This window comes from Echiichthys vipera, assembly GCF_963691815.1.
Source record: "Echiichthys vipera genome assembly, chromosome: 11".
Lineage (NCBI taxonomy): Eukaryota > Metazoa > Chordata > Actinopteri > Perciformes > Trachinidae > Echiichthys > Echiichthys vipera.
In genome coordinates, this window is record NC_139836.1 from 25617669 (window position 1) to 25632379 (window position 14711).

General features: G+C 44.7%; 1 protein-coding gene across 1 annotated transcript in view; it reads right to left on the minus strand.

Moving 5' to 3' along the window:
• meis1b (Meis homeobox 1 b) overlaps nt 1-12559 on the minus strand; it is an 82816-nt gene extending 70257 nt beyond the window's left edge. The window contains exons 1-6 of the mRNA XM_083923589.1: nt 11880-12559; nt 9911-10131; nt 8686-8827; nt 8308-8358; nt 7659-7709; nt 6301-6447 (exon numbers count right to left, since the gene is read on the minus strand). Of these exons, the coding sequence (XP_083779715.1) occupies nt 6301-6447; nt 7659-7709; nt 8308-8358; nt 8686-8827; nt 9911-10131; nt 11880-11891 (624 nt within the window). The 5' untranslated portion in view covers nt 11892-12559. The remainder of the gene's footprint in view (nt 1-6300; nt 6448-7658; nt 7710-8307; nt 8359-8685; nt 8828-9910; nt 10132-11879) is intronic.
• Between the last annotated feature and the right edge of the window lie 2152 nt (nt 12560-14711).

Consider the following 14711-nt stretch of genomic DNA (forward strand, 5'->3'; position numbering starts at 1 on the left):
TTTTTTCATTACCATTTCTCCTCCTTCCACCGCCCTAATGCGCCATGAAAAGATTTTCCTTGCTGGAAATTCTGATTCCGCTATGATCAGTGAGGCATTCCAATCCAATGCATTCTCATTGTGCTGCGTCTAAGATGTGAGGGGGGCTTCCCTTTCTCGCTGTGCCAGGCCCCATATCATACAAGCGCTCATGCAAGAAATGTTGCCTTGCCAATTCATTTGCAATAATAAAGAAAATGGTTAAGGTTGTTGTGCTTTGCCCCCCTCCCCAACCCTCCCCACCTTCCCTCACTCTGAAATATCTTTTGTGATGATATGGATATTTACTTTTCACTCTGTGCCAGCGAGCATGCAGGAATAATCATATGTGCATACTTAACAGCACAGACATAAATATCCAAATAACCCCACACACATACACTCTTCACTGGTGGTACATCTGAATCAAAGATGACAGTCGGGCTACTCCATCCCCCAGAATGCTTTGGTGCGTATGTTCTCTGCGGTTGTTTTCTTTAACACCATTTTTGACCTTTGCAACAGCGCCGCTTCCTCAAGTTGAAATCTGCGAGAATGCCATGTGTTGCAGCGGCGAGATGGCTCGCAATAACTCGGGACACATTCTCCCACTCAGCTGAATGCTAGTCGGGAAGCTGTTAGTGAAAGGGACTGAAAGGCCAGCTATTGTAAACCGGTGTTTACTTTGCTTTCCACTGTGACTAGATAAAGCAGGATCTGCCTCTCTGATAACCGGCCAGGCAAGTGCTTGCCCAACTACCTCCGCTTTCTCTGCTCCCTCCACCCCTCTCCTCCCCCGCTTCAATATTAGTGCTTCCAAAATGAAAAGCGGGGCTGATAATGGTATGCGTGCTGCTGCAAAAAAAAAAAAGGGAGAGAGAGAGAGAGAGCAAAAGGACCCTCCTCCCTCCCATTCTGTTCACCACTCCCCTTCCTCCTTAACTCTTCACAATAGACAAAGAAAGAAGAAATAACCTTATAATTGCTGAAGGGGGTGAGGGAGAAAACTGGATTTGGTCTCTTGAGTAAGTAAAGTATGCTAACTTGAATAGCCGTCAGGTACTCTTCGAGCGGCTTTTTAAAACTGCTGGGTTAACCTCGTGGAGACAACCAGAGATAATTACATGTTTGAGATAATTACCAGAGCTTTCAAAGTCCATTTAGATGACACTCGCGGAAACTGACAAACTGATTTTCTTTCTCTGTGGCCTCTTCCACTTCAGCTCTCGACGCGGACTCCTTGTTTACACTCTGTGAGCTGTAATCCAAACAAAAACATTAACTCGAGTGCTCTCCCCTCGGTGCTATCTAACCCCAAACAAAGCTTTTTTATTGAGCTGAGGATGAAAAGGCAGGGCATCATTTCTTAATGACACGTTTTGCCGTGGCTTCTTCATTAGCCTAGCCTAGCTTGACTTGCAGCCGCTGCGCCGGGATGTTCTCGGCGGATCCCTTGGAGACGGGCTGTTTGTGACGGCGGCCATTGTTAGAGGCTCGCAGGGGGTTAAGGGGGAGAGGAACTTTCCATTAGCTAAGTACACACGTGTTAAGCCAGGTTATTGTTTACTTAGCCGAAGAAACCACAGCAGGCCTCGGGGACAGACATGGTCGCCCATCATAAGTAACAAGAGACACATGCCAAGAAGTTTATTTGCAGTTGGGATTTTGTTTGTCACATAAAACTAGCTATGACACTGTGCGGCTCCAGTGAGCACTAGTTTCCAGCACTGCTGCATTATTGAAACAACAAATAATAAATCAACTGAAAATGTTGAGAACCTGGTACTAAAAAAAACGAACTAAGAATGCATGAAAGTATACAAAGCTCCCGACTCTCTTGTTCTTTGAAGTCACCCTGGCCTTGATTTGCTTAATCAGAATCACCCCTACTTGCTATTCCACCACAATAATGAAGAGGCTAAGAAACACACAAGTCACGTGGTCGCCTCTTTGTATCACTTGTTGAATCCTTAACAGCCGCCATGCATTCACTCCCCAAAGGGAAAAAAGGGGGGGAGTTCAGGGTAGAGGAGGGAGGAGGAGGTGTAGAGGAGGGAGGGGGCGAGTGGGGGTCAAACCTCTCTTCTATTCAACTACAAAAGCTGCTATTACCGACAATCACCGCGATGATTCAAAAGTTTGTATCACGACCAGCAGCGTGCCACTGTAGGGGAGAGGGGGAATGAAAAAGGGAGAGAGAGAGAGAGTGTGTGTGTGTGTGCCCGTTAAGTTGGGTGTAACTTGATCCATACTTCAACGAGAAGCGGATAGATTAGTGATAGCGTTGTACTGATTAGGAAAATAGTGGCTGACCCCAGCGGTCAGGGTTTCCATTGAGTTAGGAGGGGAGGGGGCCGGGGGTCACTCTTTGACCGCCAGAGTTACCTAAACCAACACTGCTGGGTCTCACTGACCTGGAAACCAGCACTTGTATGGCATAACAGCGCCAATTGTTGGGAAAAGATACCGCGATAGCGCTATCAAGAGTGAATTCTTACACAGTGACCACAACACAAAAACTCACACAGGCAGGGTTTGTTTAGGAAAGATTGTGCGGGACCTAAAAAAACAGCAAGGGATCCCAAATGTATAGATGTTATTTCAGACTGAAAGTTATTTTTTTACATTCTTTTCACATGATTTCAACAGCGGAAAAAAAGTCCATAACGTGTCACAAAAGCCTCTATAATGTAAAAACACAGCTCCACTACACTAACTCAGCAGATCAACTGCTGCCCATTCGTAATCATTTAAGACTCTCTCACATCCACAAAAAGGCAGGCGGAGAATATTTTTAAGGGAAATCTCAATTATTTCCAGCCCCACTTCAGCCTGCATGGCTCAATCAAGTGGAGGAGCTCTTGAGACTTGGAGTGAGTCCTCAGCACTATTAGTAGTGTTCTGCTCTACAGCGGAGAGCCCGGGCCCTCGGAGTTCATTAGCAAATTGCTGTGCCCCTCCCTGTGCTCTCTGCGCAATTAAAGGCAACCGTGCAAATGACAGAACGGCGGCGTGGAAATACCTCCCCACTTCTTTAGACCGAGGTGGACATGTGCAGCAGGCAAATAGGGACGCAATCAGCGGAGCGACTGCCGCCCCATTTCCACAACAACAAGAACTGAGACAGACGCAGCCATATTCAGTGTGGACACGAGCCTCTCCACATTAAAGGGCCTCTGAAACATTCACTCAGAATAATGGCATTTTATTGTGTCTTTTATGTTTATATACGGCTGAACTCAAAGCAGAGTGTCTAATGGGGCAACTGGAAATGTGCTGCTCAAGTCAAGAAATGAGGCAAACATGGTGGGAAGCTCTCCAGGGAGCAGCAGGGAAAGGGTTAATAAAGTCCAACTGGTGCTAACCAGTCACTCCACTCACATAGCACCTGAGGGGGGTGCTGCATTTATCAGACCAGTCTGAACACACACACACACACACACACACACACACACACACACACACACACACACACACACACACACACACACACACACACACACACACACACACACACACACACACACACACACACACACACACACACACACACACACACACACACACACACACAAACGTACACATACACACGTACACACACACACACTTGTAGACAAATGCATACACACAGCTCATGCACATTTGCGCACACACACACACCTATACAGAGAGAGACACACAAACACAGGAGGGTGAGCCCAAACTGGCTGGGCTGCATTCGCAAGCCAGTGCAGAGCCTCTCTGACTTTTTCACCTCTCAGCTATGCTCTGCTTTCTTTTGAAAGGGGCGCCCCGCGTCCCTCCATACTTGCCTGCATGGGCAGGCTGACAAAGCAATGTAAAGACATGTAAAGAATATTCTGAAAATTACTGTGATGACGCAAGGGTGCATAATGCAGCAAGAAAGTCAGCGTTGTTGGATTGTTGAGTTTAATAAATTCAAAGTATTTTTTCCTCTGACGTTTTTTTTTTCCTCCTCTGCTACAGTCGCCTCACTGGAATAAATTGGTTTATGAATAAATGAGCCTGCTTTCTCTGTCTTGTTAACATTGTTCTTTTGTGCAAATTCTCAGCATTTTTTTTCCAGTCCACTTCAACTTTATGCCCGAGGGCATATATTAAAAATACATATGGAAAGAGATAATGCGCACACAACGCAAATTCGTTAAGGATGTCACTGCCTAACAACCGCAGATAAGATGTCACACAAAAATAGCCCACAAAACTCAAAATATATATATATATATATATATATATATTAAGCTGCAAGTAAGTTATGTAGTGCAGGGCTATTAGACTGACAATATAAGTATTCAGCAGTAAGAGGGACGCACCCTATGCCTGTTTGGATATGCCCATTTACACACAGCCTGCTGTTGTGGACAGTCTCCATGTTATCCTACTGGAACATCAGCCTGTCCCTCAATGTTACACATCCGTCAAAAACTTGTTACTGCACTGTAATGCAAACTGTGTCTGTAGGTCATTTATATTATTCTGTCACATCAGCGTAAACATAAGCTTCTGTGATTTTGCCCTGAATTGGCTATATGTAGGGACCATTAAAATAGGCCATGTCTTCATCTTACAGTCAATTAAAGATCCACATCAGTGCCTCAAGCACAACATCATTTTCTTCATATACCTAGAAACCCATGGGCTTTAGCAGACTCTATTTCCATATCTATACCATAAGGCTTCATTCCATGTCCTGACCTATCTATTAAAAAAAAAAAGTACTTTGACAACTGAATCCCAGAGAGAATACAACAAGCCGTTCAAAGAGACACTTAAATGCACAAGTGGCGTCTGTGTTATTTAATTCTGCCCGTGGATTAAATGAAGTATAATCTTCCGGGTGATCTTTCTCATTTCCATAATCAGACATAAGGGCCGGGGATGGAGGAGTGCATGCGCGGCGGGGTGGGGTGGGGTGAAGGGGGGGGGCTTCCCAGTCGGGCCCCAGTCCGCTCCCAGTCCTGCCATTCAGCTGAGAACATAAAAGCCGGTGGCTGCCTCTCGCTCCACTCAGACCAGCCACTCAACCATATGGAAGTCCGCGGATTTAAATTATTTAGCCTAATCGCTTCATTACTTTTTATGTCGGACTATCCAACTAATCCCTTTAATTTGGCCACTTGATTTTTCTCCCCTCGTCGGCATCCATAGGCTATTGCCGCCGCTCTCCTGAGCCATTCCTTGAAACTCTGGGGTAGTTTAACTTATTGAAACATGGTCTCATAGGCTGCAGTCCCCGTCTCCTGCGCAAATCACTCCAGCTATTAATGGCCGCAAATCCAGATTTGCATAATTCTAATCATCGGTTGCTGTTATCATTATTTAACGGCAGTGTATGGACCATTAGGGTCATGCCTGTGCGCACACTACAATGTCCCCGGAGTACCAACACTCAGTGGAGCACATAATGAAGGCTGTGGTTATCTCTGATATCGGCACAAAAGGAAACACTCCCTAATCTACCTTTAATGCCCGCTGCTTCTACAGCTCCTCGAAGATCAACCTTATATTTGGTGCTGAATCTGCGCGCTCGGAGCGAAATAAGGAGAGGGAGAGACGAGGGGTCTCGATAAGCAATGTGCACTCATGTCTAAGGGAAAATACTGACAAGACGCGTAATGAACCGTGAACTCCACAGTGGAGGAACCAAGGCACCTCCACCACAGTCTGAAGCCCGTGCTGCTGCTGCTGCTGCTGCTCTCCTGAGCTCTTAGACAGCACAGGAGGGATGAGAACTCCTCGCTTTGGTGCAAAAAGACGTCGAGAGGAGAGAAAAATGGAAAGAGGCACTAAATTAAAATCGACACGAAGCGGGTCAAGTTTATGGCGATGCTTTTTGGAGCTAATCTCCCCAGGTCGGTTCCGGGTTCAAGTCTTAATGGGCCAATAATAGCAACATTATTCAGAATTTTTTTTCATTCCGATGGATGGAATGTAAAACGGCCTTAATCATATGCAAATAACGGCGGTGCGGAGTAGTGACCCAGAATAGCTGAATAGCCAGCAGGGAGAACACACACACACACACACACACACACACACACACACACACACACACACACACACACACACACACACACACACACACACACACACACACACACACACACACACACACACACACACACACACACACACACACACACACACACACACACACACACACACACACACAAACACACACACACACACACACACACACACACACACACACACACACACACACACACACACACACACACAGAGGGAGAGAGAGAGATGTACCTGATCAAGGGCCACCGATGATCTTGTGATTTCCTCGCTGTCTGACTTGGACCCGCCCTCTCTGTCGTCTATGACCAAGTCGATGGGCATCTTTCCTTTCAAGCAGCTGATGTACCGGTGACAGAAATTGTCACACAACTCGTGAACCTTCAGAGGGAGAGGGGGCAGAGGCGTCACAGACTCACCCCCAAAAGGGACATCTTCACACAACAGTGACATGTGCAACCACAACACAGCTCCATCACGCACAAACACTCACACACACGACATGACATTGACATGCAAAAGAGTTTATTTTAAGGCAATGTGGCAAACCCGAAGATCACAGCACAGTTGTTGCATCTAAAATACCGAATTATCTCTTATATTAATTTAATATTTCTTTACCCGTTTGCTCTGAAATCTAAAAAACTACAATAAGACTAATTTAAGTTAAGGTGTGTCCAGTTCCCGTGCCGTGCCATGGCAGTGCGCTCCCTCCGGCCTGTGATAGTAACTTTATTTTTTTTCCCCCTCCTCTCAAAATAGAGATATCGTCGAAAATTGACAGTGACAAGAGGGCTCAGGGGCTACAACGCACTCAACACCCGTGTTAAATTCATCATCGGTGCCCCGGGTAGTGGTCATTAGAGCAGGGTGACCCGCTTGACTGACATTTAAGGTAAACTGTTTAATTTAGTCGATTTATTACATTATCACTGCCAATGCGGCGCATCGCATCACCGAGACGCAAAAATGTCAAACGGGGCAGAGAAATACAGAGAAGCGCAAACCATCTTTTACTGCATTTACATTAAAATGTTCTTTATAGTATAAAGTTCACAGCCTCCTGTTTACGGCGCGGGGTGCATCGTGTGGGAAAAGGCGGTGCGTGAGAAATAAGTTTTTAAAAACTTTAACTTTGAACAGCTGTGATAATGTTCCACGATGTTAAAGTTGAGGTTAATGTTGACTGTGTTGGGCTACCGTAGTCCATCTGATACGGTGACAAATCAGAGTTTTACACCCATATACTCCCTCTATCCACAGATGGCTGCCTGGGGCCTTTTGCCCTCCACAAAGAATCATTTCTAAAAAAAACAAAAACACACACACACACAAAGTTCGCCTGTACGTTTCACCTTGCATGCAATTTGTGCCAACATTAAACTTCATTAACACATGCGGGGAGATTTGGGCACAGAGATATCCGTTCCAGTCGTAACAGCTTGCGTCGTGATTAAACGCGGGAGAGAAATGGCCCCATGATTGATTTGGACGCTAATTATAACCGACGAGCAAAAATACATTTTTGTGTTGCAAATAGAGCCCATAGGTCTGTGGTGGCACACCGGACAGAGACGTCGACAGAATATTACCTTCTCCAGCTCCAGAAGATGAAATCGTAAAACTTGAATGGCTTGAATCATCTGAAAAATTAAAATAACAATAAAAAAAATTGAGCTGCTCACATCTCTTGATATTAAACAGGCACGTTTTTCTCAATACAAGTGACTGCAGACGAGGAAAATATTCATATGAATGTGGAACTGATATTAAACTTGGATGTTATTGCAATATGGAGAGCAGGCACACATTACACACTGGCGCTGCAATAAGCCTCAGAGTCAGAGATCTATTAGGCACCAACGAGTAGTGAGGAAAAACGTTGCTCTCACATCACATTCAAAGTACAAAACTGTACAAAGTGGAAGGCATGGGTAGAACAACTTTGCAGGCGGGGTTCAAAGGTTTGTGTCAGCTGTCTAAAAGCGGCCCTTCATCTACAGATACAACCGGGGGCCATCATGATATCAAACAGCCCCGAAAGAGGAACATCACCTCCAATCCTGCTTTGACTTTTCCACCACCACATGGCTCTGACACAAACACACACACACACACACACACACACACACAGCCCGCTAATAAACATGCAAACAACAGCTGCTAGATTCACAAATGCTCTGAGGAAGTGCAGAAAATGTCATTTGTCATACAAACATATAGATATAAAATGGATCTTACCAGATTATCCAATTCTGGATTCGATGAAAATAAAGGCTTTTCTGCCCGAATCTAAAAGCAAAAACATTGTCACAGAATATATAAATATAAAATATCATAAAGTTGAAAAATATTCAACTAACTAATAACCTGGGATTTAAATGTGACGTGCGAGTGTTGACGTGGCGTGGTGTGTTAATTCTTCTTTACGCACAGCAAACACACTTTTATGAAATTAAAACATTTTAAAGAACTTTTTCACTAGTGAATGCCATTTTATTTTTCTCTCAATGCATGGTTAACTTTACCCAGAGCTCCACACTTAATGCATGCAGGTGAGAGTTCAGCCCTGGCATGCACATTACACAAAAAAAAAAAAAAAAGTCAAACTTTCCTGACCTGTTTTGCAAACACTGCTATGTCTTCATTGAAAGATTCCGATGAACAGACGTCTCCTCCCGCCACCCCGGGCTCTCTGGGGGTGCAAGTCGCTAATTCACATTTCTCAAAAATCAGTGCAAGCAAGGGGAACAGGGGGTGCCTGGGAACACACACAATAGCAAATGTCACCAGAGAGAACAGCGCCGGGGTCAAGACGACTCCAGGCTAGATTTAGCCAGCCATGCTACTCTCCAACAACTCGCCCATGGGGACTGCTGCTGCTGCTGCCCATGCTATTATATTATGCAGAGGCTCGGAGAAAGGCTGCAAACAGCGGGCAGACTTCTGTGATTAAATCTAGGCGCGCCTAATAGCATAAAAGCTTTAGAGTCGGTCAAACAATTTTCTTGCACAGGTCTCCGTTTAGATCCCAGGCGTGTGTGCGTTTGGCGAGAGCCTCTGGAGCTGTAGGCGACTCGACGTGTTTGCACATTTGTTGATTATTTATTGTTAAAAGTCATCAGAGTAAATATGTGCAGACTGTGTCAGTGGGGCGTAAGATGGAGACACTGTCACTGGCCTGTTTAGCCTCGGTGGACGTATCATGCTCAGCATTTTTTTTTAATTAACTCCTGTAAATTAATAAATGACATGCATATGTGGGATTTCCTTTAAACATGATATATTGTTAATTTGCCGAAGCCTGGCACATTACACACAATTAATTAAAATGGTTAAAATACAGGAGGTAATTATTTTTCTCGCGATAAACGATGAAAGTAAAGTAATTTAAATTCGAATAAATATATATATTAGGACTTCTAATTAAAGTGGACTTTGCCTTATAATTATTCTTAACAGTGAAATACATTTTTAAGTAACAAAATAAGACATTTGGGAGATAAACTCCATAACTTTTTTTTATTTTACTCCTCCAGAATTTGTGCAATTGTCTATCAGCAGAAACGCCTGATAAACATGACGTGACTTTAAAAGAACACAGTTCCGAGCTGTGCAGAATTAAAGGAACAAAGGAGCTGCAGCCTCTCCTTCCCAGCGCCTCTGCAGTTTGGACTCCAGTGCTTTGCTGAAACACTTCACCGAGGCGCACGGCAGTCCCGGGCATTCAGCCGGTGTTTTCCCCTGCTCGGAACTGACTTTGCAGCCACTAGCCCTCCCCCTCAGGATGCACGCCTGCCCGCCAAAGAGCGAGTTTCCCCGCGGACCTGAGGCTTGCACCTACCCGTATATAGCGTCTTTATCTCTCTTGAGAGCGTCGTTAACAGAGGAGCCCATACTGGGAGGCATGGTGTTGGTGTGGGCTGTGTGCGGATACTGGTGGGAGTGCAGCTGGGGCCCGTGGTTGAGGTGCACCGCCTGCATGGACCGGGCGCCGTGCGGGTCTCCGTACATGGTGGTCGGGATGCCCACCCCGTCCATCCCGTAGTGGGGCAAGTCTTCGTACTGCACACAACAAACACGCGAGTCCACAGTGAACATACATGCACAGGAATATGGCAAACTCTAGTTGTAACTTTGCTGTAAAACCACAAGTCAGGAATATATTATGAAAGTTATATGAAGTAGCAGAAGTCAGAACTCAAGTCTCAAGTTTTATTCTAATAGAAAAGTTCAAAATATTGCAACCAGGCGAAATAGTTTCATTAATTTCTTAAACAAGTGTTTCAACATTATTCCTAATGCAAAGTGGGTAATTGACTTTAGTGCACTGAGGTGCCCTTTTCTGCTTCCTTCCAAAAAATACTGACACTCCTGCAAACCAAGAGACATTTTCATTTATATTTACTAATTTTCAGAAGAACTAGTTTTTAGGTGACTTGATCAGCACGATAGTATTTACACTGGAACAAGCATTTTTATTCTGTAATGAAAACTAGTTTTGCTATCAGCTTATTCACGGTGACCCTTGTAGATCAAATAGTTATGAATTGTTCATTATGTTCAAAAATAGTGAGATCACAACAAAGTAAAACTAGGGCTACATGGCTCAGTTGTTGTTGTTATTATGTTTAACCAGGCTGTACGTACGGTTTAACACCTCCAGTCTGGTTTCCTGTGTTTTCACTGTGTACAACAACAAATGTCTTAGACTTGTTATTTGCAGTGTTTCCTTATTTTAAAGGCTCATAATTGTGCAGCGTGTTATTACCCATCGAGAACACTGTGATTACCGCATGCAACAAATGCAAGTGAACGCGTGTTGCGTTTCCCAGGCGGTGTTGCACTCGAGCTACATATTCAAACTTTTTCACGTGTCAGCTTTGAGTTCAATCGTGTATCCTCGACTTTACAGTTGTTTGGCAGTTTTTTAACAGGTGCTGGTGTGTTTTAACGCAGAAATGTTGACTCAGATACGCAGAAGCGTAAATAAAAGCTTCATTCGACCTTTTCTTTTGTTACAGATTAAAAAAAAGAGGCTTGCATTATTGATGGTGCTCTCTTAAGTGACAAACAAGTGCTGGGGAAAAGAGTAAAAAGCATTATCACTTAAATTGGAGTATTTCGACCCTAAAGGCAAAGAGGTGTAAACCCCAGTAGCGTGCTGCAGCTCCAGGGCCAAACTAAGTAGCTGAACGTGTCCGGTTTGTCCCCAACATATCTGCTTTTGCACTGTTTACTATCCGAGGGAAGATCCCAGCCGCTGTACTGAAGCAACCCTGGAGTCTATGAATCAAAGCGTTTGTCATCACCTCATTACTAAAAACTGCCCCTCTGTCTTTGCGCTAATATTGCACGTTTTGGCACATTTTTGTGGAGTAAGGAAGGAGAACTGACGGTGAAATAGGGATTTTTGTTTTGTTCATAAATGCTCCACTCAGTATGAAATCATGACTGGAGAGTCTGAGGAGAAATGTGGGGATTTGTTTTGCCGCTATGCCCTCCCCCATTTCGCTTGCAGTAACTGGCCTGTCATAACTAATCTAAAAAACATAGCCGATGTGAGATATGATCACGCGTCCAATGTCCCTCAGTGGGCCGGTTTGTGGAGTTAACGAGGGCGGCCGTGCGTAATACCGTGCCAAAAGACGCCAACATTGAAATTGTGCCTCCATGTGTCAGGAAGACGACAGAAACTTTCGCCGCGAGTGTGTGTGTCCGTGCGGGTACGTGTGTCATTAAGCCACGTTACAGTGCAGGATTGCATTCAAGCACAGCAGACTTAGAGAAACTTTTTTTTTTGCCCTACGTACCCGTTGCGCCATAACCCTCCTGACTCCCTGGTCGTCCTTTCAGTTTAGATAAATCCCCTCTGAGGCCAGGGTGGAGACGAAATGAAGAAAGAAAAATCCAAATAAATGGGAAGATGTCTCAGCCAAAATCCCGTATGCCTCTCTGTCCACGGAACGGTGAAGCCAGCCCCCGCGTTCTGCGCAAGTTTAGCCCAGGCGCGGCGAATAGGTCCTCGGCTATCCTCGGGGCAGCGGCGCCAGGCTCCTTTCTCCAAAACCAGGATGAAAATAAAATAGCCCCTCAAACAAAACTGGCGACTCTCATGGCTTTTTGCCACTCCGCCTGTCAGTCAAAACGCGAGGGCTTGTCAAAAGTACCGGATGAATGATGGTCCGACGCGCGTCTCCACGGGATCGGCACCACCTAAATGTTAATGGTCACAATCACAGTTAAAAAATGAAGCAGCTCTCCTCTCGTTTTCTTTGATCACTCTCGGCTCCCGGCTTGATTTTCTTATGCAAAAGCGTCTAGAGGAGATCAAGAGGAGGTGGGGTGATAATTCTGGCTTAGGCTTTCTTAAAGGAGCCACGATCGATGCTGCGCGAGTGTGCGTATATATGTTTGTGTGTGTGTGTATGTGTCTGTATGTGTGTGAGTGCGTGTGTATGCGTGAGCCGCCTGCCCGTTTGTGTACAATGGATGTGTGTGTTGAGCTGAGGAGGAGCGGAGGATCTGGACCAGACTGCTGAAACCCGGAAGTAGTGGTGGCCATAACAGGTCGCGTCTTACACAACGCACCGGGCTGCAGCAAGTCGTGCGGAGAGGAGGGGGGGTGGGAGGACCCTGTGAGAGAGCAGCCAGCCGCGCACCGCGAGCTCAACAACACGGGGATAAACACAGAATATCCACCTTTGACTCCGGCTTCATGTCTCATTCTCACAAAGTGACTTTAATCTTCAGTCCGGAGCCGTTTGTAAAAAAAAAAGCGAACGTCTGTGTGTTCGGGATTGAGGAGAGCAGCTCCACTTCCTCTGCTTGTAAACAGTTTATTAACGGATAAGTGAAGCAGCTTTCAACATATTGTCAGGTATGTTATCAACAGACCATATGGCCTGATTTGTTTATGAAGTCAGGACCGGATAAACCTTTTATAATCATGCATTTCATCCCTGTCAACAAACACACAGGTTACAACTGCAGTTCATAATAGTTTTACAGTCTGGTTCTCGTAGCCTGTCAACATCATGTCTGCATGGTATCCACCAGTGTAGGCTGGAGACAAACATCCAGTCTTTTGGTTCTGGGACCTCTTGTAGCTCGACATTAACTTCCATACAGTCTTTTGGCTTGTTACGTTTGTATTAATGTGAATAATATGCAATACTGGGGATGCACTGCCTTTAAAATCATTGGAAAAGTGTCAACTACAGATACAAAATAACAATAAATCCAACTTCATTCAAGATATTTGGATGCACTGGTGATATTGCGTTTTAAATAGTGGATTGTTTTCTGTTTAAAAGCAGCCTGAAGCCCACACCTCGACACTGAGCGGTGGTCTCCAATGCTGAAATGTGAAATAACTAATTAAATGGTTACAGAAGCCGTGCAAAGCGTCTTTTACGACTAAATAGCTCTCAGCTCTCGTGTTGTCCGTCCCTCTCCCCCACAGCAGCGCCGAATGGGTCGCTCCAGTCTGCCCTGGCTGTCCAATGGCAGAGAGGCTAAGGGATGGGAGCCCCCTATTGGCTCCCCACATGATCGATCCGGGGCTGATTGATCGGTTTTAGGCCACATTTGCGAGGAGGTGCAAAGCAAAACATCTTCCGCTAATAGAAAACACACACTTTTGTGTTTTTTTGGCAACTTCTACAGGCTGTAAACTCACCAAGACATAGAAATATAAATATATATACTGTATATATGTGTGTGTAGACCAATACACTCTCTATCTATAAATCTATCTGCATCTCACACACACACATCAATATTCACATCTCTAACTTCATTACTTGTTTTTAATTCACTCTCACTGACTGAACTTCTCCAAACCACCAGCCTCGACACTCAGATTAAGATATTGTCAACTTTCTTCTCTCACAAAAGTTATTAATAACATTTGTGTCTCTTCATAATGAACCGTTCACTGGAGTTTCACGGTGTGTAGTGCAGAGGTTGTATAAGTTTGGTCAAATATTGATGAGCTTTAATTTATGGAGGGGGGGAAGAAGATTCTGGGGGGATGTGAAGGAAAGTAATGACATCACTGAGTAATGTGCTGATGTAAATTAGCAAAATTGTTTGAATTTACTACGTTATATCTCATTCCTCACTGGGATATAACCGGCTGCAAATCTTATTTCATTTAGTCTGTCTGGGTTTTTTTATTTACTACGAAAATAATTGAACTGCTTCAAATCTGCATACAATATTTATGATAGATTTCATGGCATATAAAAACAGGATACGTTGCAAGCACGTGATGAGCTTTAAGGGAAGACGCTGAAGGATTTCCACATATTCCAGTAGATGTTTGTTTATTTGTGTGGTTGTTTTCCACACGATGATCCCAGACTACAGGTTTACTCGAGTCTGCATGTATTTCTCAGCCCCATCACACGTGAACGAAGAGTGCGTAAAAGAGCCACATTATCTCCTGATTATGCTCATAAGGTGTTGCTGGTCGGTGACAGCCTGTTTGAAGTTTTTCTTTTTTTTTTTTGCTCTCCTCCGCGCAGCGCGTCCAGTCATCGATCATCTGCCCCCGGTGCCAGAAATGGTGTCATAACATGATAATGCGGCTTCACACATTCTGCGGTTATTCCTGTGGTAAAACCCGAGCGGTGGGATCC